Source organism: Cetorhinus maximus, chromosome 17 (assembly GCF_964194155.1).
Source record: "Cetorhinus maximus chromosome 17, sCetMax3.hap1.1, whole genome shotgun sequence".
Classification (NCBI taxonomy): Eukaryota; Metazoa; Chordata; class Chondrichthyes; order Lamniformes; family Cetorhinidae; genus Cetorhinus; species Cetorhinus maximus.
The window spans coordinates 61,908,441-61,936,423 of NC_135895.1; the positions used below are offsets into that span (position 1 = coordinate 61,908,441).

At 40.8% G+C, this 27,983-nt stretch overlaps 2 protein-coding genes across 6 annotated transcripts in view; one reads left to right on the forward strand and one right to left on the reverse strand.

The window, feature by feature from the left end:
• The window catches only part of jak1 (Janus kinase 1), a 177,723-nt gene extending 175,141 nt beyond the window's left edge, over window positions 1-2,582 (forward strand). For all 4 annotated transcript variants that reach the window (XM_078561303.1, XM_078561305.1, XM_078561304.1 and 1 more), the window contains one exon: window positions 1,088-2,582. In XM_078561303.1, coding sequence (XP_078417429.1) covers window positions 1,088-1,189 — 102 coding nt within the window. In that variant the 3' untranslated portion in view covers window positions 1,190-2,582. The remainder of the gene's footprint in view (window positions 1-1,087) is intronic.
• A 6,654-nt stretch (window positions 2,583-9,236) lies between these two features.
• The window catches only part of raver2 (ribonucleoprotein, PTB-binding 2), an 87,301-nt gene continuing 68,554 nt past the window's right edge, over window positions 9,237-27,983 (reverse strand). The window contains exons 15-16 of one of the 2 annotated variants that reach the window (XM_078561307.1): window positions 23,038-23,130; window positions 9,237-10,486 (exon numbers count right to left, since the gene is read on the reverse strand). In XM_078561307.1, coding sequence (XP_078417433.1) covers window positions 10,340-10,486; window positions 23,038-23,130 — 240 coding nt within the window. In that variant the 3' untranslated portion in view covers window positions 9,237-10,339. Of the gene's footprint in view, window positions 10,487-23,037; window positions 23,134-27,983 lie in introns of both variants that reach the window. The other variant, XM_078561306.1, reaches the window with a different exon arrangement.

Consider the following 27,983-nt stretch of genomic DNA (forward strand, 5'->3'; position numbering starts at 1 on the left):
AAACAATTGCTTAATAATGAACATTTGAGAAAACTGGAAAATTAATTGCATTTACAGTAGATGAAGGGCAATTCAGGAGACATTTAGTCCTTATCCCTGACTCAAACCAGTTATGTCAGCTAATGCAGAAAAATTAAATTGTATGATTCAAGCAAGTAACATAGTATTTCAAATGGCAGACTAGCTGAATTGTCACTGTCATTACTATCTTATAGCATATTGCATTCAGCAAAAAAAATTATTTCGAACACATTCATGACTCCGTGGAAGATTAAAAGGAAGAGAGGAGAATCATTCCTGTGAGGAAGGGTTAATATACTATAAAGACACCAATAACAATTTGGAACAGTAGGATTATAAATTGAAGTGGAGCAATTTTAGAATAAGGGCCAATGCTGGCCATTGAAATAGACAATATAAATCAGCTCGATACAACTAGATACACTTCTGGCAAGAGAAAAGATTGAGGAAATTGACAAAACGGTGTACTAGCGTAGTTAACCTTTTAAAAAGAAATAAACTGGTGGGCCCCAATGCCATTTCCTTATTTTAATAGTCTGGGTTGAAACCAGGAGCCAGTGAAAAGTACAATTTGTAGGCAGACTACACTTAAAAATAAAGAATTGAATTTATATAGCATCTTTCACAACTTCAGTACACCCTGTAGTACTTCACAACCATTCTATTTCACAACCAGTGAAGTATTCTTGAGCTGTTGTTGACAAACAACAACCAGTTGATGTACAGCATGTTCCCACAAAGGGGCAACAAAGTAAATGACCAACTAATCTGTTCCTGGCAGCATTGGTTGAAAGATAAGTACTGGTGGACACCAGGAGAACTCCCTTAATCTTCTCCACATAGAATTCTGGGATCGTATGTCCATTTAATGCCTCAACTGAAAGACAGCATCTCTGACAGTGCATTGTTCTCTCACTACTGCATTGAAATGTCAGCCAAGATTATTGTGCTCAAGTCCTCCATTGACTCACCAGAGAAAGTGCTACCATTGAGCCAAGTGGAAGGTGACAGTCAGCTCCCACTCAAACAATTTTTAAATCTCCACTGTTATTTTGCTCATTTTCAGGTTTACTATCACATGAAGAAATGTTGGGAACACAGTCCAAGCAACAGAACCACTTTTGAAAACCTCGTGAATGTATTTGAGTCTTTGCTACAGAGCTTGTGAATTTAATAAGCAATGGGATGCTTGAGAAATACTGAATTTGACCAATGCAAACCAGTGAATGTCTTCAAAAAGGTGTCCATTTATACAGAAATAATAATGTAGAAGTACATCAATCAATGTCCTATTTTTAGTGGAAATTTATAAAAGGCACAATTCCGATATGTAGCAATCTTTATTCAAATTTATTATTAAGTTTATATTCTTAGATGAAATTTTAACACAAAAGTTAGTTCTTTAACATTGCCGTTTAAACTCTGGATTTCTCTGGCAATAATTATCAGTTAGATAAAAAATATTGCCATTAATTTTGTATATACCTACTGGATTTTTATTTTCTTATAAACTTAAGAGGGTGGGCATAATTTTCTCAGTGCAGATGTGGGTCTTGTTGCTGAGAAAATATGGAAACATATATATGTAGTTTTTAAATAGAGAGGGAATAGGCTTCAGGAATTCAAGTCTCATTTAGTAGGTCCATACTCAAGAGTATGAATTTCCTGCAAATAATATGGGAATCATTTATTCTAGGGATCAGTGGTAAACATCATCCAATTAGTACACCAGTTGGGCTGTTATATTCATCTGTCTGCTGGTTGTATTCCTCATTTCAGGTACTAAGATGGCTGAGTATTTGTGGCAGTAAGCTTTGTTACGTCACAAGATTTTCTTTCTCACTAATTTTCTTCTCATTTCTAAGTGAGCATATTCAAGAGATTAGGGTCAGTTACTGTCAGCAGCCTCAAACACTTTATGCAAATGGTCATTTTTTATTTGGTTATCTGGTTAGTATACAGTACAATTCTGCCTTCACCTGATGTGCAAACACAGGGAAGGTGGTTACTGGAATAGCGGTCATGTGCAAGAACCCTAGCAAACAAACTCAGGATCAATTGTAGCAAACACCACTGAAAACAGCCAGCTCAGCACAGTTATTGATAGAACCTAGGAATTTCTTGGTTGTGTTATGCAGTATTACATCAAGGGTATAATACATGAAATTTCTTTTACACTCACTAACCTAGTTATTTTAAATTAGGTTTAAACACAAAGTGGAATTTTTACCGTCAGTACAACTTTAAACACTGTTTGCTAATGGTTGCTTTTGTTAAATGACTATGGAAAATTTTATTTAGCATAATTGCTCTGCGTAGATATCCCCACACATCTAAATATGACAATGTGTGTACATCTTCATTAAATGCTTTTTCTCTTAAAATTCAGGGAACCAGCAGCACCTTTAAATGGATCAAGGGAATTGATTAGTCAGGAAATCCTGAACTGCATTAATTTATCCCAATCCTACATAGTACCCACATTTGTTTAATATTTTTGTAATATAAATTTAATACTTTTAATTGTACTCAAATAAATGAATAAAAATTCTTAAAAAGCATCTTTCTTAGTGTGAACAAACAGATCTTTGCCTTTTTGCTGTTGATCTTTCAATTGCTGGTCTGTACCTTGCCCAAGAAGAAAATTAGTGAGTGGTAGGCATTACACCTGAGGTACCCACTCACTATATTGTAATCTTTCATACGCACTTCAAGCAATCATCAGCCATTACAGTTAGGTGACAGTGTCCTGACTCACTGGGTGAAATCTTATGCCCTTTGAAAAATTACTGGGCATCAACAGTTGGAATCTTCTGGGAGGTACCCAATTGACAGGCCCCCTGTGCATTGCTGTCCAATTAAGGATGGTGAGCAGGTTCCTGAGGCAACAGGAAATTTTAGCCTCAATGCAACTTTAAAGACAATGTTTAAAGATGACACCCGTCCTTCCATCCCCTGGCATTGTCACAACAGGAGCGCTGAAGTAAGAACAAAAATACTGGATTTCCAGCATCCATAATATTTTACTTTTGGTGTATGAGTACTGAAGTGTTAGGCTAATTGGTATTCTTGAGGTACAATGGTAATTGTTGTTGCATGTTTTGTAGTGGTTATAAGGGTACTCACTTATTCAAATAATTAACAGTTATGGAGGTAATTACAACAAAAGATGCCTTGAACAGACTATGCATATAAGAAAATTGGATGGATTTCTAGACAGAAATGATTTCCAAAATATGGTAAGATGACAGGCAGTTCTGAGCTGCCAAAATGCTTCATATTCAAGCAAATTGCACTATAACTATACAGCTGGGAGCGTGGGAGTGGTTCACGTGGACACTGCAAATGGACATATTTGCCTTGGGGACACAAGTTCAGTTTAAGTGGATCCTGACTGGAACTGCACTACTCCAATGCAATCCTCAACTATACCAATGTGAAAATCAGTTGTGCAAAAAATGAAATACATTAGGGTGAGAGTTAAACCTGTCTGGATTGACCAATGCAACTAGCTTATTAAATAACCTGGTGGTAATATCATTTCTGACAAGCAAGCAAATTAGGTTTCTGTTTCTGTATTGAAACAATCAGTTTAAGCAAATTAGGCACAACAGTTGTTTATGTAGAATGGATACCAACATTAGATGGAATTCAGTGGTCAGGGATCCTGACAGAAAGGCAGCTAACCAAACATGGGGACATGTGCATCAAGAACAGAAAATTCTTAATTGGATAGATAATTTAATGCTTAATTCCAATATTTATTAGTGTACAGCATAAAACAAATACATAGGGCTATATTGGAGACTGTGTAAGATTCTTAGATGTTAAAAAAAAATCAAAATTAATTTTTAAAAGCAGAAATATTAGCATAAACTGATTGATAATCTCTACAGAAAAGTATAGTTGCAAATATTATACATCAGTCTACCCTTAAATTACATTCCAAAACATTTCTGGCTGTATAGCACTTGACCATTTGCAAGGAACCTTAATGTTTACATCATCTGGTGCAATAAGTCAAAGTATTTAATTTGTCAGCTATAGGAATACAAGCAACTTCAAGTACTGGAAAACTGAGAACAGATCAGTCATGGGATGTCTATTCAACTCATATGGAGGGGAGAGCCAGAGATAAAATTTTAATCCACACCATTGGTATTTCCTAAAATGTCATCTTCCCAATTTGAAATACTAAGACAGACAACAAACTTGGGCATTGTTGCTATGACTCTCAATATTCAGACATGGCTTAAGCCAGTCTTGCTTTCTCTTCAAGAATTCCCTCATTCTACTGATGATTGAGAGTATTCAGACGATACATTAATTGGCTAGTTTAGATTTATACTGCTGCTTGTGAACAGAACATAACTGGGCAATTTTCCACTTTGTTGGGTCGATGCTGTTTATAGATGTACTGAAACAGCTTGGTCAGATACTTCTGGAGCACAGGCTATCATTATTATAGCTGGGATGTTGTCAGAGTCAATAGTTTCTGTTTTATCCAGTGCGCTCAGCTGTTTCTTGATATCACATGGAGTGAATCAAATTGGCTGAAGACTGGCATCTGTGATGGCAGGGATCTCAGGAAGAGGCCAAGATGGATCATCATCTCGGTTTTTCTGGCTGAAGATGGTGGCAATGTTTCAGCCTCGTTTGCACTGACATACCGGACTTCATCATTTAGGATGAGGGTAGTTGTAGATCTACCTCCTCCAGTTAGTTATTGGCCATCATTTACAACTGGATGTTATAGGACTGCAGAGCTTTGATCTGATCCATTGGTTGTGGGATCACTTAGCTCTGTCTGTACCATGCTGCATCTATTATTTAGCATTCGTGTAATTGTGTTGTAACTTTAGCAGTTTGGCTCCTCAGTATAAATGGTGCTGCTCCTGGCATTCTCTCTTACACTCTTCATTGAACAAAGGCTTGTCCAGTGACTTGATGGTAATAGTAGAGCGAAGTATACACCAAGCAATGAGGTTGCAGATTGTGATGGAATACAGTTCTGTTGCCGCTACTGGCCAACAGTGGTTAGTGCCACAGCACAATGCATGATGTTCTCCATGAGAACAATCTTTGTGGTGACAAAGTTCTATGTGGCAGTCACTCTTACCACTACTGTCATGGACATCTGCAGCTTTAGCTTGGTGAGAACAAGGTCAACTAGGTTCTTGCCTTATTTGATTCTCACCAACTGCCAGCCTGGCTCACGGCTGGCCACCTTAGTCAGGTGTACTGTTATTGTGCTATTCTTGGTGATGGACATTGAAATCTCTCACCCAGGGTCCACGTGTCTGAGTCATGAATTGAGGAGAAGCAGTAGGTAGCAGTCAGCTGGAGTTTTCCTTACCCAAGTTTGACCTGATGCCACAAGACTTCATAGAGTCCAGGTACAATGATGAGGACTCCCAGGACCACTGCCTCCTGACTGTATACTATTGTGTCTCCATCTCTGGTGGGTCTCTCCAGCCAGTGGGACCAGATATGCCCCAGTATATCATCATTGCGAGTGTAAGATTGTTTCAGCCTGTTTCTTGAAGTCTATTGCACAGCTCTCCCAATTTTAGGTGTTAGTGTGAAGGACTTTGGACGGTCGATTGAGGTTGGCGTGACTATGCCACACCCACTGCCAATGGTGGATGGCCCACCCAATTTAGCAAAATAAGTGTCTGAATGTACTTTTTCAAAACTGTTTACACTTGCTTGTATACTTCCATGCTCACCTCCTGGATAACTTGCATCAAGACTGAAGTCTAAGTCTGTCTAGTCTTTACTCACAACTCAAACCCTAACTCCAGCAAGATCAGGTTGACATTTTTTTGTGCAGAAATGTCTTCTCTTGTTTTTAAGCAAGTAGAAATTGACACAGTATTCAAACATGATCTGACCAGAGTACTATAGTTTATGACTTCCTATGTCATTCAACATTCTATTAGCTTTATTAATTGTTGTTCTGCATTAGTTGGACATATTCAAGTTGTAGAAGTCCATCTACCAATCTAATACAGACACAATCAAAGCCATCCTGCTTGGTTCCCACACTACAAACCCCTTATTGTTCACTCCGGCAGATGTCAAGATAACATTCTAATCACCAAGATTGCCTGCATTCACCTCTATCTTGTCACCATCCTTACCTCATCCAATTGCAAAAACACAACCATCTTACACTTTAGCCACATCCAAGCTTGGCTTGTGCAACGCCAGGCTCCAGTTTCCTCCTATAACTTCAACTTCTCGGCAATTCTGATCTTGATGTTCTCAGTTTTGAATCTTGATTTTGTTAATCTCCATTGGCTTCATGAACATGTATATTCATGTCAATATCTTTATGCTCAGTAACTAATCTCTCTGTGGCCTGCTATATTTCTCCAGTTCTACCTTCTTTCAATTCAACCAACCTTACATCAAATTCTTTTCGTATCACCATTCAATCTTGCTATTTCTCTCCGCATCTGCAAAATCTACTTCAAAATCGACCTTGTAGCAGCACCTCTGGTTCTATCCTCTTACTGTCCCCACTTGACTTCTCCTGGGTGGATTGGCTGCACCAGAGTCCTGGAGGTTAGTCTTTAACTCCTGGAGATGCCAAGACAATCCTGGAGGGTTAACAACTCTAATGTGAAAGCATCAAGAAATGCCAAGTACCTCTCAAAAGAGGGAATAGCAAAAGGAAAAAGCAGCTGGCAGTAGGTTCTACAGCCCTTTCTGCTCGACTGTCCAGATCAGTGAGAAATGAAAGTATTGGTTGGTCCTCTTGAAGATGGCATTGACGACCATCTTCGTGTAATAATGAGCTGCAGAGATCCCACATATCTCCAGAAGACCCCTGGAATGATCCTGTAGTGTTGAAATACAGCACCATGGTGAGGTTCACCATTACAGGCAATGGGTGCCCATCACTTCCTATGGATTCTGCTCCTGCATCATGACACATAGCTGTGACTGCCCTCTCCATGGAGGCAGTCTTCAGCAACACTACTGCTGACGTTTACAAGAAGCTTAACCTCACAGTAGACCCTCTCTGGTGGGTAGCGTTATCTGTGCACAAGAGGTTGGTTGTGTGCCTATCTCTGCTCTCCTTGTTCATGCCCCCTCCAGCCTCATGAGCCTGATGCCTCTCTGGGTGCTGCAGCCCTCTCCCTCTGATGCTCTGGCACAAAGCCTGAGTGAATGAGCCCCATTGCAAATTGCTGCACGAACATCAAGGCCTCCCATCTTCCCTTACTCTGTATGCGGCAAACCAGAGAGCGGACACAACCAGAATGCTTTCGCTGTCCTCACCAAGTTTGGCTAGCTTTGAGATTGCTACTGTTGCTGATTACTGATCACCATCCTTCACCTCTCAATGGCTGCCAACTGCAGTCAAGACTGACCTTCTGCCGTGCTTCCAATTCCTTATAACTGGCGAGGCTCTGAAGCTCCTTAGTTCCCCGTGCCCCTTAAAATTCTAAAAAGCTGGTAAAATTGCCGTTAATTACTGTACAGCAGACTTCATTGCTTTCCCAACACCTTTAAGCGCAGCCTCCACCCACCAGCCCAGCCTCCTCCAGTAATATCCACTAACAATAAACACAGCGCCTTCCCTCTCAACACATCTACTGCCATTTGCTAGCCCTCCTGCTGCCCATCCAATATCCATTGCACTGATAAAATTCCACCTGCAGATCATCCATCAACCCATGTTCATTTGTCTATTGACAGTAATCTCTGTTCCAATCATTACCTGAAGCTGCTCTTTACAATTATTTTGCTCAATAGATTTTTATCAAAAAGAGCTAACAATGGCCTAGGTTGGGTTGTGAATTGTAGATTAGCGGGTGTATACATATGAGTCACAGGTGATGAACTCACCAACTAAGGAGAACTGGAGGAAGCTACTGGGTCTAGCAGGCCTACAAAGAAAACTTTAAAATATTACAAAAATGGGATAGAGCTATATAGTATAAATTTCCTTAGGCAATAAGTATTGCTGCAACTGTGACCAGAAGGACCTTTTGAAAGTTGTTAAACACCGCTTTAGAAGATGCTGGGCAAACTAGGATCGATTTCCTACACCCTTTACTCTGAAGCATAGCTCTTGTTCTCCCACTGGCATTGCAAATTGTGCTCCAAGACAGCTGAATCAGCACAGACACAAACAAGAACATTGAATCAGCAGCTACAGTACAGGTGCCAAATATGATGTCGTTAATATTGCCTGATTAATTGTCTCAGCTTGGACAGCACTCTGTCCATGTCTATCTGCACGCACAGAACCTCACACCCAATTATTACATTTTAAATGTTTTAGGAGCATCGGCAAAAACAAATGTACTCCACAAACTTGTGCAGAGCTTATTTCAATGTGGAAAATGCCAAGGTCTTAAGGAGCACCTTTAAAACTAATTGGTCATTCTACTGGAAGATATACTCTTTGTAGCATCATTACCCATGTGATGCAAGACTGCTCCACTTGGATAGTCTTTCACCATTCCCCTCAATTGTATGGGGTTCTATTCCAGAGTTGGTTACTTTAGCTTCACTACATCGCAAAAACCACTATGCAGGAACACTAAATTTGGAGTATTAACTCATGAGGAGACCATTCATCAGCCCTATGTCAATATTAATGGTAGCTTAAGGCACCTTCAGATTATATTCAGCCCTTTTATAAGGAAGAAAGCAAACACTGAAGCTACTGCTATTGAGTACTTTTCCCCTCAGTCCCCAAGCAAAAAGCTTTGTCTTTGCAGGAGGGAGACTCATGGATATTTCTATCATAAAACTGCCTCCACTGAGTCTACCAATAAGTAGACCTTTAAAGTATTAAATCCACAACTTCCCAACTCGCTGCCGAACCACCTTCTCTGACATAAGATGAGGAACATTTAAGGCAGCAATGTAAAAATAAAAACAAACATTTCTGGGCTGTACCAATAGGCTTAACTTTGACCATAGGCAGAACAAAATGATAAGGGGTAGCAGCAAGAACTTCTGAATGCAACCATTTCTGTTTGTCTCCCAAATGCCCCTTGGAAACCTACCCTGTAAGCGAGGTCATGATGCCTTCCGGGACGCAAGTGCTGCCCCATTTATGTTGCAGAATATGAAGGTTAATGCCTTAGGTATCTTAAGCCAGTGCCAGTTTTCAATTTAAAACTACCAAAAAATTCATCTAGTGAAAAAAATTCTTCCTAAAAATGACAAAGAAAAACAGAAAAAAGTGATTCTTTTAAGACGTTTACTTTGTTTACTAATCAAAAAAACAAGAAAATAAACCACAGTTTATGATTCAAGTGTAGTGAAATGTACTCCTGCTTTTCCCTAGTCAAAGGCAGCGACATTTTTACTGGGACTATACTGCCACAGTCCCCAAACAATTCTAGTTCACTTACCAGTATTAATTCAAAAACACAAATACATATATATCAGTATTAAAAATTACTTCAAAGAGTAATCATCCCATCAATAAAACAAGGACCCAGCAATAACCTTCAAAGCAGCCAGAAAAGAACACTTCACTAAAAGGGAGAAAGTACTTCTGCATTTTAAGTGCTATATGATATAGTACACAAAAAAATCTAACATCTTTGCTTTGGTCAGTGGGAGCAGGCTGTACTGCATAGTGTAAATATACTGAAGACAACTACATCAAATATATAAGTCAGTTAGTGCAGTCAGAGAATAAGTGTTCATGGTAAAAGCTCATTTTCATGTACATTAAAAACATTGCACATATGCAAACTGAAATCTGAAAAGTGCAATTCAATAACTAAACGATAGAGGTGTACCTGATGTGAAATGATTGAACAGAGAAAAACAGTTGGGAGGGAGGGAAAGAAATTCACACCTATTTTCCATGGCCCTTCCTTCCCTCCTACCAAACTCTTAATACATTCTAGAGTGAAATATTCAAGTGATTAAGCTGAAAGCTCTACAAATCTTCTTACATTCAATGAAGACTGATTGAGAGAAGTTAAAACTGGTCCCGCTCTGCATTAACCATAAAAATTTGAAACCAGATTGTGCAGCTGCCTTCAAAACAATGAGGTCAAGACTGCCTGTAGCAGGCATGAACCAAAATGCATGGTAATGTGTATTCTTTAAACCTGGTTTGGGTGTGGTGGCGGAGGGGAGGGGGGGGGCAGAGGGAGTCGAGATTAAAAAAGTTCTGTTCAACATAAAAATTTAAGGAGACCATTAAAACTTATGTTTTTTTAAAAATAATTTTTTCTAAACAAAATATATTGACACAGGCAGTTTCACATTTAGAAGAACTATCCAGCATTAGGCAAAAAGAAACAGCAGCAAAAATAACACAGCAAAAAAGTCAAAATATCCTCTTTTTCTTGTAATATGAATCAGCATAATGGCCACCGAGGCCCTGTGAGTGCTGCCCAACATAGCCGCCATCTGGACTCACTTCAGGGGAAGGCAGGAGGTAGGAAGATGCACGTTTCTGGCCAGTCACTGGAGACTTAAGGAAAATAATGAACAATTTAATTTCAGATCTTGTTTGAAAAAGCTCATCTTGAAAATTGCTTCTATTAATAGTAAAACAAAAACAAATCACTGTGTTAGAACTCTTAAATGAAAACAGAATAGGTTTGGCAGCATGTATGGGGAGAGAAAAAGTTACATTAGCTGCTTCTCTCCACACCTGCTGACTATTTCAAGCATTTTCTAATTCTATTAAAATAGTCACTGCTCTGACAATCACTGAACTTCTTCCACAGAAAACTAGAATATTCTCAATGGCACAACACATTTCTCCAGCAAGAAAATTAACCATGCAGAACAGTAAAGTCCCAAGTTAAATGTCTAGTCTCAATTGAATTAACTCAGTAGTACTACTGTTGGTTTCAGCTCTGGACAAGAAAGAGTCAGGTAGGCAAGGAAAGAAAGCTAGTGTTTCCATTCCTTATCATTACCCAGTCACTTCTTTTGACTGGAAATGTGATGTACTTCAATGTTCTATGTTGCAACAGTCTTACTGCACTCCGCTCTCTGCAAAGAACCAGAAGGTGCAGTCCTATTTTCTGTCCCGTAGATGTCCCACACCTCTAAGGACTCGATCATTGATTCCTAATGTCCACTGCACTTCATCTCCAAGCCATTTCAGGAGATGGTACATCAATAAATTAAGAATAACAAACCATGTTCAAGCTGAGCTCAGATTTCAAAATAATTTTTTTAAAAATAAAGCTAGTTAGTGAACAGCACAAGCTTATATACAATGACAGTTGTAAAATGGCATGGTTTTCTAAAATTATCCTCTACTCCAAACAGTAGTGGGTATAATGAGAGTCCCTTTACTTTCTGTTGGGAACACCTCTCCATTCACTCACTTTCAGTTCCCCAGAACCAAAGATCTGAACTCTTTGCATGAGCTATCTAAAACCAATCCCACTGGCCTATTCTCTTCCCATAGCCTTGCCTGTTTCTCAAAAAGACAATGATCTTGGTCTCAACTACTCCTATGACCATGCTTGAACAAATTCTGCATAAACAAATTTCTCCTAATCAATCTCATTTTTAAGTGATGATTTTACATAGACTATTACAGATCCCCTCGCCAGGAAATAAAATTTCCATATTCATGCCATCGAAACTCTTGATAATTTTGAAAATCCATTAAACCTGACCTCAGCCTTCTTTGCTCCAATGGAACTAATCCCAATATGTCATAACTATGGTTTTGCATTCTTAGAACTAACTTGGCAAATTTACACTCAACTTGGCGAAGATGTCTGAAATAAAAACAGAAAATGTCGGAAATGCTCAGATTGGATACGATCCGTTGAGGGGGAAACAGAATTAATAGCCAGGATTTTACATTGGTCGGGCAGGCTCGGCACTCGGCAGGAGCGGTCGCGGAGCCGACCGACGCCCGCGATCGGCTCCACCCTGCGATTTCACATGGGCAGGCCAAGCGTGGGTCATGAGCGGTAGTGCGACCGTGCGGGCTGGGGGAGGAGGGAGAGCCGGGTCCAGTGCTCTTTTGCGCATGTGCGCGAAAGAGGGCTTCAATCTCCGAGGCATGGAGCTGCACCGGTGAGATTGAAGCACTTTTTAAAAAAATACATACATTAAAAATTTAATGAAACATGTCCCCTCATGTCTCTGTGTCACATGATATGGGACATGTTTTTATTTTTCAAAGAAAGTTTTTATTTAATTTGTAATAGCTTTAGGAAACCTCATCCCGCTCGTGGATGAGGTTTCCTAAAAAACGTAAAGGCCGCTTGGCCTTTTTGCCTGCCTGCCAGCCGTTAGGTTGGGCGGGCAGCATAAATTTGAAGTTAATTAGTTCGTTAATGGCCTTAATAGGCCTTTCAATTATTGTGGGCGTGCAGCCGACTCTGGTGCGTGCCCGCCAAACGAAATATCGCGAGACAGCGTGATGATATCAGGACACATGCCCGACGTCATCGCATGTCATATTATGTTATGGTGTGTTGGGCGCGTGCCCACACGCCAAACGTAAAACACTGCCCAATGTTTCAGATCGATGACCTTCCATCAGAACTGGAAGAAGTTAGAGACGCAACAGATTTTAAGAGTCAGGGAGGAAAGAACAAAAGGGAAAGTTCATGATAAGGTAGAAGGCAGAAACGATCAAGTGACAAAAAGGAGAATCATTTAATAATTCTTGCCTTCCCCTCTATCACAGACCTTTCCTTTCGTTCTTTACCCCTCCCTAGTCCCAGTATCTGTACTTGCTTAAAACCTGTAATATGTATAACTTTTCCCAATTCTGACAAAAGGTTGCCAATCTGAAACAATAATTATGTTTCTCTCTTCACAAATGATGCCTGGCTTGCTCAGTATCTGCAGCTTTGTTTTTATTTGATTTTCAGCATTTCAGTATTTTGCTTTAGCTTTGCTGTGCTTTCTATAAGAAGGGTGTCCAAAACTACATATGGCACTCTTAAAGGTGGTCTAACCATCAACTTGCAGACAATACTTTTTAGCATATATACTCTATGCCCCTGTCTTTAAACAAAATTCTGTTGACCTTTTTACTAGTTTGCCTACCTGCACATGCACTTTCAAGCAATTGTGTATTTCAAAATGTAGGCCTGTATACTTCCCCATATCCTTCAGAATTAATTTTTCTTCCCAAAATGAAACTCATTCTTAGCACTAAGTGGCATCTGCCACCTGTCCGTCCATTGCATTAACCTATGTCCCAGAGTTTGTTACAGCCCTTCTGTTTGTCAACCATCCTATTTCTATGTCGCTTATATATTTTAATAGGGTACTCCCTATACCCAGTCCTTTTCCAGTTCAATTATTGTGAACCAGATTTCATCTTGTTTTATTAAGCTTTGCCTTTTGAGTTCATCACTCTTATCCTTTTCTATTTTCAAACTGAACCTAGCTATTAGTGACAATTACTCAGTTATTCAGATTTCATCCCTTATTCATCCAGTTTATTTCTCAGAAGTAAAACTAACTAATGATGTGTTACTGAGGCTAGGAACATGCCAATTTATTCTTGAATGCCCCCCTAAAAGGTACTACCCACTTTGACTACCAGTATTAAATTTTGGGGATAGTTGAAATCATCCAGTATTGTTGCTCTGTTGTTCTTGAACTATCTGCACATTATTCTTACTCCATCCCCATACACATTAAAGATCCCACCTCGTCTAAATATCATCCATTGTTTCATGGCCTCCATTAGAGAATTTTTCAATTTCCCTTCCTATTTCTTAATTCTACCCCTAAGGATTCCGATTTAACTCAATCCAGAATATTCACACATTTCAGTACTATATTGGAATAAATAAATCATTCTACTACCTCACTTTTCCCAATCTTTCCACGCCCCCATCCAAGTTTTCTGAGAATGTTATAACCTTCTCTCCAGGTACCATGCCCCGAGAGAGCACTGGCATCCATGGGCTTCCATGTTACTCTTCATTGGTTGTACATTCATCCAGTTTGAGAGGCTCTTAGAAAGATCGTTCTTTGTCTACCTTTACCTCTTTTAGCATTGATCTTTCCCATCAGACTTTCTAAATCATGATTTATTACATGCCCAAGAAATTCCAACAGTCTCTTCCTGATCTTGGTCAGCAAAGTTCTTTCGATCTCAGATCTTACTAGCACCTCTTCATTGGTAGTGTGACTTGTCCAAAATAGATTCATTATTAGCCTCAAAAACCACAATTCTTCAGCCTCAACTCTTCTCTGCATTGCTTCACTAATTGCCCAACACTCGCTTCCACATGTCAAAATTGGTGTGATGTAGCATTCCAGGATTCTCAGCTTTGTTTTCATATTAATTTTGAGTTGATCACAATCTTCATTTTTTGAAATGTATCTTTGGCATTCATCTTATTTCTTGGTCACACTTTCCATTCAATGGAAGGTTGTTACTTACTTCCTAGGTAACAAAATTTGTCTACCTTGCCTTACTATAATCAATAAAACAAACATCTTTTTTCACCTCTATGGTTTTTTCTGATAGCATGTGTACCATAAAGATAGCATTTCTTGTTCCTCTATCTTATACAAAACCACACTGAAGATCTGAAATTTGAGACTTTATCTTGCTCCTGGCCCTATTCATCAGTACTCAAAAGAAGTAATGTAACTCAGTGTGATGGAGCTCACATTCAATTGCTCTGGGTTTTTTTTTAAAGGGAGCGCAACAAATATCGATTTATTTAAGCCTGGGATTTCTCATGCGTGTAAACTTTATTAGAGAGTCAAAAAGTCTTCTAAACTGTTCTAAATTTGTTCGGTGACTATTTTATCTGGGCCTTTGGCTTCATTTTTTTTCATCTTATTTATTGTTATTCTTACTTTGTCTTTCATGATCTTTGGACCACTTATGTTTTTCTTAATTGTTGGCTTTTTTTGCTTGTCTTTGTCGTCAGTAAGTCTCCTATGTATTCGATCCATCTTGCAAGCATTTGGTCCTTATCCATGATAACTTCCCCACATTTCCCTTTGATGCATCCGCCAGATGTACAACCAACTTTTCCTGCGACTTCCCTAATGTCTTTAGGCATTGCTCTCGCGTTTGTTTTTACATTTTTTTATTCCTTCACATTTTTTGTTCAACCATTTTTCCTTCTCTTCAACACATTTTTGTTTGATCCTTTTATCCAATTCCTGACATTTCTGTTGATCTATTTGCTTTACCATCCTTCTGTGCTCCATCAGGTCCAATATTTCATGTCATCCATTTTTGTTTATTTTTCTTTAATTGGAATGGTGCTCTTTTGATAACTTTTTCATAACCAGAAATGCTAAATTCCCACATCTGCCTAAATTCAATGTCTCCATTATAACTACTATATTGCACCACTCTGATATTAAATTTAACACAATAATTGCTTAGACAGCTATTTTTTGGCCATCTTACTCATTTAAATCTTCCTCCCTTTAAACTGCTCTTTATTTCATTTTCCTTTTCTACACAGCTTCTCCATTTTGCTTTTCTCCTCCCCCTTGTATTAGTTTAAACCATCCTCCATGATACTAATTATTACCCCAGCATGGAACCCTTTCCAGTCCTGTCCCATACATCTTATACAAGCCTTGCCCCAAAACTGGCTTCAATGTCACAGGAAACTGAATCCTTCTCTTCCTACCAACATAGTCATCTCCCTTATCTTAATAGATCTTATCCCCTAGCATGTGGCACCAGAGTAATCCTAAAATTACTACCTCTGAGCACCTATTCTTTAATTGGTCATTTAACACCCGTTTCTCTCCCCAAAGATATTGTCAGACCTGAGTTTTTCTGTTTTTATTTCAGATTTCAAGAACTGCAGTATTTTGCTTTTAACTTAGTGTTTAATTTATCGCCACTTCTCTTCCAGGAATGCCTGCTTTGAAGTAGTACTGCTCTTCGCTCTGACATGATTTCCGTTTGTCTCTTTTGCCCTGTTCACCTTCATTGCTTTCCATTTCCCTCCTGGTGTTTGACATTGCTTTCACAGCCATATTTCTTTCCTCAATGGCTGTCTCCATCTCTGACTTACCCCATGTGGATTCCAACCGAAGTTCTATCCCTCATGTTTCGAATCCATCTAGGATTACAGGTATCTCCGGGACATACAATGTTCCTCGGACTGCTGTCCTCACTGCATCCTGAGATCCACAGTCAGTGCCATGCGCAGCCACATGAACACACTCTACCTCTCCCTCCAGCAGCACCGACTCATCCTATCTCAAAACTGTCCTTGTCCCCAGTTTCGTTTTATTCTTCGTCTCATCTGACACCTTAACAAGAAACTTTTTCTTTTCCTTTCAGGTGTTAAGGAACACAAGCTCCAACAACTTATTGATACCAATGTCCATCCAGGACCCTCCACCCCTTCCCGTCCCTCAGACCCCATCCTTTTTTCTAATCCCACTGCTATATGTATTCACTTCTGACCTTCCCCTCTCTGAAGCTCAACATTCTGCATTCAGCAAAGGACTTAGCTTCATCTCCTTAGCCCCTCACCTCAATAAATTTCAGGCTCAGCATGATGCTGAACTCTTTTTCCGTCACTTTCATCTCCATACTTACTACTTTGAGCAGGAATCCTCGCCCCATTCAATTGATCCTTTCACCTGCCTCCAGTATTCTCCCTCGACCTGGGCCCCTCCCTTTGTCCTCTTACCTGCTCTTGGTCTTTGCATTGAGAGCTGTCGGCGTGACATCGGCTGTCTTAGTTTCTCTGTCCCTCTCACCCACTCTTAACCTCTTTCCTTCTGAACTTGCTGCATTCCGTTCCCTCAGGTCAAACCCTGACTTTGTTATCAAACCTGCCAACAAGGGTGGTGCTGTTGTTGTCTGGCATACAGACCTCTACCTTGCCGAGGCTGAGCGCCAATGCTCAGGCACTTCTTCCTATCTCCCTCTGGGCCATGACCCCACGACAGAACATCGAGCCATTGTTTCCAGGACTGTCACTGGTCTCAACTCCTCTGGAGATCTTCCCTCCACAGCTTTCAACCACAAGTCTCCCAACCCTGGACAGCCTGCTTCTGCCTCCTTCCCAAAATCCACAAACAGGACTGTCCCCGTAGACCGATCATGTCAGCCTGTTCTTGCCCCATGGAACTCAGTTCTTCCTACCTTGCCTCCATTCTCTCTCCCCTTGCCCAACCTCTTCCCACCTACACCCGTGATTCCTCTGATGCCCTACATATCATCAACAATTTCCAGATCCCTGGCCTTGACCGCCTCCTCTTCACAGTGGACGTCCAATCCCTCTACATCTCCATTCTGCACCAGGATGGTCTGAGGGCTCTCCGCTTCTTCCTTTAGCAGAGGCACGAACAATTCCCATCCACCACCACTCTCCTCTGCCTGGCTGAACTTGTTCTCTCACTGAATAATTTGTTGGGCAATGAACAACTTCTCCTTAAACTTGTTTCACTTCCTCCAAACAAAAGGTGTGGCAATGGGTACCGGCATGGGCCCGAGTTATGCCAGTCTCTCTGTGGGGTATGTGGAACATTCCTTGTTCCAGACCTACTCAGGCCCCCTCCCACAACTCTTTTCTGGATACATAGTTGACTGTTTCGGTGCCGCTTCATGCTCTCGTCTGGACCTGGAAAAATTTATCAATTTTGTTTCCAATTTCCACCCTTCACATGGTCCAACTCCGACACTTCCCATCCCTTTCTTGACACATCTGTCTCCATTTCTGGTGAGAGTGTCCACCAATATTCATTACAAGCCCACAGTACCTCGACTACAGCTCCTCACACCCTGCTTCCTGTAAGGACTCCATCCCATTCTCTCATTTCCTTCGCCTATGTTGCATCTGTTCCGACTTTCCAAAATGACGCTTCTGACGTCTTCTTTCTTCCTTAACCAAGGTTTCCCACCCACTGTGGTTGACATGGCCCTCAACCATGTCCGACCCATTTCCCACACCTCTGCCCTCACACCTTCTCCTCCCTCCCAGAACCAAGAAAGGGTCCCCCTTGTCCTCACTTTTCACCCCACCAGCCTCCACATTTAAATCATCCCCCGTCATTTCCACCAACTCCAGCACGATGCCACCACCAAACATCTTCCCCTCAGTCCCCCGTCAGCTCCCTCCAGGACACCCTGGTCCACTCCTCCATCACCCCCAACACCTCATCCCCTTCCCATGCAATTGTAGAAGGTGCAACATCTGTCCCTTTACCTCCTCCCTCCTCACCTTCCAAGGACAGAAACACTCCTTTCAGGTGAAGCAGCACTTCACTTGCACCTCCTTCAATTTGGTCTACTGCATTTGTTGCTACCAACGCAGTCTCCTCTACATTGGAGAGACCAAGTGCAGGCTGAGCGATTGCTTTGCGGAACACCTTTGGTCTGTCTGCAAGCATGACCTAGACCTTCTTGTCGCTTGCCATTTCAACACACCATCCTGCTCTCATGCCCACATGTCCGTCCTTGGCCTGCTGCAATGTTCCAATGAAGCCCAATGCAAACTGGAGGAACAGCACCTCATTTTCCAATTAGGCACTTTACAGCTTTCCGGACTTAACACTGAGTTCAACAACTTCAGACCAAGAATTCACTCCTCTATCTTCACCCCTTTTTTAATTCAACTTTCTTTAAATTTTTTTATCTACTCATTTTTATTTTTATTTATATTGATTCATTCATTGTTTTATCCCCCTTTATTATCCCCTTTTCTATCCTTTTTTCCCCAACAACTGCGTCTTTCCCTCACCCCCAAAAGGGCCATTTGTTACTTGTTCCATAGTGCTCTTTCAGAGTGCTGACCCTTGTTCCACTATTAACACATTCTGCTTTCTTGCCTTTATGTCACTATCAACACCTTCTTTAGCCTTTACCATTACCATTAATGGTCCCTTCGTCTTTCTGTCCATGACGTCTTTGTCAATCTCTCCTTAGCCCCCATCTATCGCTGACCTTCTAACCAGCTTCACCCCCCTTAAACAGTATAAATTTCATCACATTCCTACTTCTTTTTAGCTCTGAAGAAGGGTCATATGGACTTGAAATGTTAACTCTGTTTCTCTCTCCACAGTTGCTGTCAGAACTGCTGAGTTTTTCCAGCGTTTTCTGTTTTTATTTCAGATTTCCTGCATCTGCAGCATTTGGCTTTTATTTTTGTTTCAACAAACCTGTTTACTGACTAGGGGTCAAGAACATTCTGACTAACTTTTTTCCCCCAACTTCCTAACTTTTAAATTTATATTCCCTGACTTTTGAACGCATTACTATAGAGAACAACTGGATTAGTTTTATCATCGCCCTTCATCATTTTGAAAATTTCAATTTGCATTTAAGTGGCTCAAAATAATAATTTAACAATTTAAAAATTAATTAAAATACCCTAGGCACATAATATCTGTAAAATTGCAGGTGACTTTCATTCAAAGACGCAAGTTCTCCAAATAACATTTCAATCTGATTACAGCCATTTGGCTTTCTGCATCTGAAGAGAAAAAAAAAACGTGCAGGGCTACGTGAGTAGGTTTAGCTAAACTGCTGTTGCAGAAAGCCGGCAAGGGTTTGTTTTTTTTTTAAAAATATGTCCGTTCGACGTGGGCTGGCTAGGCCAGCATTTATTGCCCATCCCTTACTGCCCTTGTTCAGAGGGCATTTAAGAATCGACCACATTGCTGTGGGTCTGGAGTCACATGTAGGCCAGACCAGGTAAGGACAGCAGGTTTTCTTCCCCAAGGGCATTAGTGAACCAGATGGGTTTTTACGACAATCAGGAATGGTTTTGTGGCCATCCAAATTTTTTTTTAAATATTGGATTCAAATTTCACCATCTGCCTTGGTGGGATTTGAACCCAGGTCCCCAGAGCATCACCCTGGGTATCTGGGAATACTAATCCAGTAACAATACCACTATGCCATCGCCTCCCGCAAAACCAATGTAACCAATTCTATTATTCACATCGTACAGTTATACCTATAGAAACTGAGTTATGTATTTAATTCTCTTCCTCCGAATAGGATATGGAAGTAGCAATGAACCTGTGAAAGTCACGAGCAAGTCCAGTTTACTTAATGCAACAGCGGGCACCCCACTTTATAAAGGACATCAGAACTAAGGAAAAGTTGCAGTCTAGATTCACTATGTTGGGATTGAGAGGAGTATAGTTATTCTAAAATTACAACAGTGAATTTAAAAGCGCTTTTAGACATCAGGTGATCGTGAAAAGCACTATATAAATGCAAGCCTCTATGACGTGCCATAAAAATCTTAAGTGTGTTCGCTGTAGCAGAGATGGTTAAACAGTGGAGGGGGGGAAAGCAAGATCTAATGCAAGTCTTCTAAATCATGAAAAAGGATAAAAGGGTGAATACAGAAAAATTTCCATAGATCAATGTATCAATATTAGGGATGGGCAATAAAGGCTGGCCAAGTGAGCAACAACCACATTCCATGAAAGAATAAAGAAATTATACAGAACATACAGCACAGCAACACGTCATTTGTCCGAGCAAGTCCACACCATTGTTTATGCTCCAGTCAAGCTTTCTCCCACCATCTATCAACAAAGCCCTCCATTTCCAACTCCCTAATTTGCTTATCCAGCATCCCCTTAAATGCACCTATTCTACTCACCTGAACCACTTGTGGTAGCAGAATCACAGTCTCACCACCCTCTGGGTAGAAGGTGTTTCCTCTAAAGTTCCCCATTTGATTTCCTGGATGACTTATCTGATATTGATCTAATTAGGTTTCCATCCCTGCCACTGTATGAAACAGCTCTAAGTCACAATTGACATCCTATGTGACCATGACAAAAGTAAACTATCACTCCTTGTACTTCTGTTTAGTTTATAGCCTTTGACATAGTTGACCACACCATCCTCTTTCATTGTCCAGTTGGGTGGGCCTACACTTGTTTGGTTCCATTATTACCTGTCTAACCACAGGCTTCACCTCTTCAATTACCTCTGGAACCCCAAAGGATCTATTCTTGGCCCGATTCTCATTTGCATGCTGCCCCTCAACAACATCATCCAAAAAGATTCAGTTTCTACATGTTGCTGATGACAGCCACCAGGTCTACCTCACCACCACCTCTCAACTCCTCCACTGTCGCTAATTTATCAGCCTGCTTGCCCGACACACAGTACAGGGTGAGCAAAAATTCCCTCCAGTTAGATATTGGGAAGACGGAAAGCCATTGTCTTCAACCCCTGCTACAAACTGTATTCCTTAGCTATGACTCCGTCCTTCTTCCTGGCACCTTCCTGAGGCTACAACCTTGGTGTCATATTTAACCCTGAAATTAGCTTCCAACCCCAGCCTATTTCCTCCTCAACAATGCCAGGCTGTATCCCTGCCTTGGCTCATCTCCTGTTGAAACCTTCATCCATACCTTTTTACCTCAAAACTTAACTATTCTAACACATTCCTGGCTGGCTACCTTTCTTTCTTCTATAAACTTGAAGTCATCCAGAACTCCCTTGAAGTCCCATTCACCCATCACCACTTGCTCGCTGACCAACATTGGCTCCCATGTTAAACAATGCCTCAGTTTTAAAATTCACATCCTTGTTTTCAAATCCCTCTCAATCTTTGTTCCCTCAGTTTTTAACCCCTCCAACCCTCCAATGTATCTATGTTCCTTTAATTCTAGGCGTGACATTTCAATTGATTTAACTGATAGCCATGCCTTTAGCTTCCAAGAATTTAAGCTCTATAATTCCCTCCCTAAACCCTAACTTTTTTCCTTCTTTAAGATGCATAACTCTTTGACCAAGCTTTTATCCATTGGATATGTGCTTGCGTGTGTGTGTGTGTGTGTGTGTGTGTGTGTGTCTGTCTGTCTGAATTGAATTTAAGGCAGCTGGTCTGAAGGCGTTGAAGTATCAGAGGATAAACTGAGTTTGAAATGTTAAGTAGGTAAACATAGGTATAATGGAGACATTTGTATTTTTAAATAAACCAGACTAGCTTGAATCCAAAAGAGGGGGGTGAAATGTTTCACCTAGCCAGTTGAAGTCAAGAAACAGGGTGTTTATTTGTCCCAAAGATTACTGGTAAAATTGGTACTGAGAGATTTTTTTTTTTATTAGAGAGATAAAGTCCAAAGACATAGTGAAACAATGGGAATTTGCATTCAAAGGGGAAAATATGGATAAAGGAGGGAGGGCTGTATGCAAGGGAAGGAATTCTAAATCTAACAAGTGTGAAAAGCCTCCAGCATCTAAGCCTCAATCTGCTGTCTACAAAGAACTGAAGTTAAGAAAACTCACTTTGAATTCGACTGTTTCAGGGTACTTGAGGTTACTTTGCCTGGATCTTTTAAAATCTGTGCAATTTACTGTTGCCTTAGCCAAAGTATAACTGGGAACTAGATTAACTAGGGGAGCTAGAAGTTATCATAGTAGTCATTTATAGATCTATGTATGTGCTTCAAATCATTTCTTCTATTAATAAAGGTTTAATTTAGTTTTGTAAGGAACCTATAAGACTCGGTGGTCTTATTAATACTGAATTCAAGGCATGCATCTCGAAATATATACAAATTGCAAGACAAGTTGTGGAAGTTGTTTCAAGTTTCCCTCTGGCATTTGAGCAGCTCAGCATTTACCATCGGCTGTGCCATAACAGTGCTCCTTTTAATGGTAACTCGCGTGAGTTTTTACCCCAATCAATATGAAGGGCCAATGGTCTCTTTTTGTACTCTAATTTCTATGATTCTATAAAATACATCACCTACCGTATAACTGGTCAAGCTATCAATATTCTACACAATATTGGAGCCCTCACTGAACAGAGTCTGATGTCTTAGCTAGGGAGTCAGCATTCCCAGCAGAGGGTGCTATCCATTGATAGACGTGGTCAATATGCTATGTGCAGGGTCATGGTATTACAGACAGTTTGTACTACTCAAGCTCTCCATTACTACAGAAATCAATCAATTCCAGCCTATTCCAATCCATTCCTATACAGCAACCATAATAACAAGAGATACTGCAAATAATGGCTAAATCATTGGCTAAATTGGTGCAACAAAAGCAGGAATGTGTATATTCAGATTTTTACAAGTTAAATAAATGGATTTGAAATTTACCTTGAAATTAGTCATGGGGTTTCCCACTGGGGCTGGACCTAAGATTCCAGCCCCTGGAGCAAGTGACTGCTGGGCTGTAGCACAAGGAGGTCCCTGTTAAAAGGGGAAAAAAATGAATCAAAACAAGTATCTTTCCTCCTATATTCCCTTCTCCTCACTGGAGGGCTGAGATGAATCCAAGGTGTAGTAAAATGGGTTCCAGTTACCCTACGATATCCTGCTTAAGTGGTTATATTTCATTTGACAAGAAGCAAAGCTGGAAACTGAAAGAGTTAAGCACCAACAGCAAATTTGGTCTCAGTGTCCCTGGGTATGGGTCCACTTCCTGATCAGTGATAAACTGATCCTGGCTGAAGGTGTGAAAAAACAGTGAATCACATTGGTATTTGTGATGAGATCTGGAATTCAATATATTGATCAGCTCTTTATGACAGCCTCAAGAAGAAGGGGCTGCTGGTGCTCCTGCACACGCTGCCCAGGAGCAACAGTGAGCTGTGGCTGGTCGGCGCCTAGCGACATCCAGGGTCTACAGACACCGCCTGTCATTCCTGCAGATGACCAAGAACCAGTGTCACCAAAGACTGCGCATGTCTAGGGCCCCGGTCGCTCAGATCTGCCACTTACTGCAGGACTTGGCGCCAATGGGACATGGAGGGCATCCACTGCCAGTGGCTGTGAAACTGACTGCAGCACTCAATTTCTATGCTAGTGGCTCCTTTCAAGGCTCCACAGGTGACCTCTGTGGGATCTCACAAGCCACCACCCACAAATGCATCAATGAGGTCACAGATGCCACCTTTGAGGGCACACTACTTTGTGCATTTCGCCTGTGACCAGGACAGCCAGGATGCAAGGGCCATTGGAATCCCAGGCCCTGGGATTCCCACAGGTGCAGGGTATGATCGACTGCACCCATGTGGCGCTTAGGTCTCCATCGCTACACATGGTGGACTACATCAACCGCAAGGGCTTCCATTCACTGAATATGCAGCTGGTATGCGACCACCAGCTCTTTATGACAGCTGGAAAAAAAAATCCCACTATGCTGACAAGAGTGGCAAGTGGCAGTTTACATCCTTTTCAAACCCAGCTATCAGTAAGGGGGGGTGCGAGGAGACAGTCAACTAAGCCAGAGTGAGATGGAGGCTGAGTGAGTAGCGAATTAGGTTCACATGGGAATTATTTTCACGAGGGAAACGAGGTGTGATATACAGAGGGGGCTTTAAACTAAACAAGGGAATGAGGGATCAAGCTTGGGTAGGCGTGGCAAATCAAGGGGAGATTCAAGGCAGGAGACCACAATAGTAATATGGGAAATGAGGGTCATAGAATAGCAGGAAGGGACAGAGATAAAACCTAGGAATACACCAATAGTCAAGACTAGAATTACAGAGATAAATAACAAAAAGGCAAAACTAAAGGCTCTGTATCTGAATGTGTGTAGCATTCATAACAAAGTAAATGAATTGATAGTGCACGTTGAAGTATTGAAGTAAATAAATATGATCTGACAGTCATTACAAAGACATGGCTGCAGGATGACAAGGGTTGGGTTCTGAATATTGAGGGGTATATGACATTCAAGAAGAATAGGAAGCTAGATAAAGATGGAGGGACAGCACTGCTGATCAAGGATGGCATTGGTGCAATAGTTAGAGATAACCTTGGTTCAGGAGATCAGAATGCAGAATTGTTTTGGGTGGAGATGAGGAATTGTTGGAGAAAAGTCACTAGTGGGAGTGGGTGAGGTCCCCTAACAGCAACCATAAGCTGAGCTAGCTAAAGTGAACTGGGATACTGGGCTAGGGGATAGAACAGTAGAGAAGCAGTGGCAGACGTTTAAGAGGATATTTCAGAATAAGTATATTCCTATGATAAAGAAACATTCTAAAGGGAGAACCCACTATCTGTGGTTAATTAAAGAAGTTAAGGAAAGCATCAAACTTAAGGAGAAAGCATATAACTGCGCAAAGGTGAATGGCAAGCCAGATGATTGGTCAGAACATAAAGAACTGCAGAGAATGACTAAATTGTTAATCAGGAGTAAGAAATTACAGTATGAGAGGAAGCTAGCTAGAAATGCAAAAAACAGATAAGCAAGAGTTTCTACAGGTATTTAAAAAGGAAGTGCGTAATTAAAGTGAGTGCTGGTCCTCTTAGAGAGTGACAATGGGGAGTTGACATTAGACAATAAGGAAATGGCGGATGAAATTAACAAATATTTTGCTTCTGTCTTCACTATAGAGAATACAAAAAACATTCCAGTAATAGCTGTAAATCAGAAGGTGGAAGGGAGAGGGAAACTTGGCAAAATTACAATCACTAGGGAAGCAGTACTGAGCAAACTGATGGAGCTCCAGGCTGACAAGTCTCCAGGTCCTGATGGACTTCATCCTAGGGTCTTAAAAGTGGTGACTAATGAGGTAGTAGATGCATTGGTGTTAATTTTCCAAAATTCCCTAGATTCTGGAAAGGTTCCATCAGACTGGACAGTAGCAAATATAATCTCTCTATTCAAGAAGGGAGGGAGGCAGAAAACAGGAAACTATAAGCCAGTTGGCTTGACGTCTGTCATTGGGAAGGTGTTAGAATTGATCATTAATGAGATTATAGTTGGGCACTTAGAGAAACTTAAGGTAGTCGGGAAGGGTCAGCATGGTTTTATGAAAGGGAGATCATGTTTAACTAATTTATTGGAGTTCTTTGAAGGAGTAACATGTGCTGTGGATAAAGGGGAGCTGGTAGAGGTACTGTGCTTGGATTTCCAAAAGGCATTTGATAAGGTACCACATTAAAGGTTATTGCAGAAAATAAAAGCTCATGGTGTACAGAGTAACATATTAGCATGGATGGAAGATTGGCTGGCTGGCAGAAAACAGAGTATGCATAAATAGGTCTTTTTCTGATTGGCAGAATGTGACAAGTGGAGTCCTGCAGGAGTCTGTGCTGGGGCCTCAACCTTTTACAATTTATATCAATGACTTAGAAGAGGCGAATGACGACATGGTAGCTATATTTGCACATGGCACAAAGGTAGGAAAATATGTTGCGAAGGACATAAGGAGGCTGCAGACTGATATAGACAGGCTGTGAGAGTGGGCAAAAATATGGCAGATGGAGTATAATGTGGGAAAATGTGAAAGTGCACACTTTGGCAGGAAGAATAAAAAAAAGTATTACTTTAACAAAGAACGGTAGCAGAATTCCAAGCTGCAGAGGGATCTCGGCATTCTAGTGCATTAGTCACAAAATGTTAGTATGCAGGTACAGCAAGTAATTAAGGCTAATGAAATGCTATCCTTTATTATGAGAGGAATTGAACATAAAAGTAAGGATCGAAAACAGAAAATGCTGGAAAAGCTCAGCAGGTCTGACAGCATTTGTGGAGAGAGAAACAGAGTTGACGCTTTGAGTCCATATGACTCTTCTTCTGGGCTCTGGAGAAGGGTCATACGGACTTGAAACATCAACTGTTTCTCTCTTCACAGATGCTTTCAGACTTGCTGAATTTTTCCAGCATTTTCTGCTTTTGTTTCAGGTTTCCATCATCCGCAGTATGTGGCTTTTATAGAAGTAAGGACGTTATGCTTCAGTTATACAGGGCATTGGTGAGGCCACATCTCAAATAGTTTTGGTCTCCTTATTTAGGGGAGGATGTAAATGCATTGGAGGCTGCTCAGACGAGGTTTACTAGATTGGTACCTGGAATGAGCGGGTTATCTTATGAGGAAAGGATAGACAGACTGGGCTTGTTTCCACTGGAGTATAGAAGAGTGAGGGCGACTTGATTGAAGTATATAAGATCCTGAACGGTATTGACAAGGTGGACGTGGAAAGGATGTTCTCTCTCGTGAGTGAGTCCAGAATAAGGGGGCACTCTTTTAAAATTAGGGGCGGTCCTTTTAGGACAGAGATGAGGAGGATTTTTTTTCTCTCAGGGGGATGTGCAACTTTGGAACTCTTCCTCAGGAAGGCAGGGTCATTGAATATTTTTAAGGCACGGGTAGATTGATTCCCTTGCCAAACAATAATCTAAGGTTTTTGGAAGTAGATGGGAATGTAGAATTCGAACAAACAGATCTGCCATGATCTTAATGAATGGCTGAGCAGGCTTGAGGGGCCGAATGGCCTACTTCTGCTTCTATTTTGTATGTTCCTATATTCATAATTTGTTGAAGGGCTGTCATCATGAGTGTTTTGGAAAATGTTTCAGCATCACAAACAACATCACTAGATTACTTGAATAAGACTAAAAATTATACATAGCAAAGAAAAAAAATCCCAAATACTTCACAAAACAAGTCTTTGGATTTAAACCAGGCAAAGTTGAAGTGCTGATTTTGGACCAATTTTTCTCCTTCTACACTCTTCCCAGCAAAGGTGTTGTCCGTTGATGGAAATGGCTCCAACAGCCCTCTGCTGGCTTTCCCCAGTTGATATTTATTACTGTAGACTTAAACAGTAAAATGGCAGCATGACATTAAAACTTTCAGGGTATTACTATTGACCCTGAACCTATCCTCCTGCAATATCAACACAAGCATTTATCAGCACGAATCACTGGACAGCAGTCAGTAGTGGTGTTTTTTTTTTCCCTTTCATAACGCACTGGAGTTAGAGAATTGCAAGAACCCCCTTCCCCCATTGCTTACCTGGACAAGGTCGGCTAATTCACCTGGATTGGAAAATCAAACTTTGGGAATGTTGTCTAGATAGTACATTAGATGTTGCTTTTACTCTTGGGGTCACTGGGAGCTTTAAATGAGTTTTTTTTTAAATCTCTCAAATTTTTGTACCGATCAAGATAAGGAACACTTCCACATTTTTCACCCAGGAACAGCATCAACTGTTCCAAAATCATAGGGTGAAGGATTTCATTCATTTAAAACTCACTGCTCTACAACCATCTTTCTGGGGGAAATCTTGGGATTCTCTTCTCAATACAG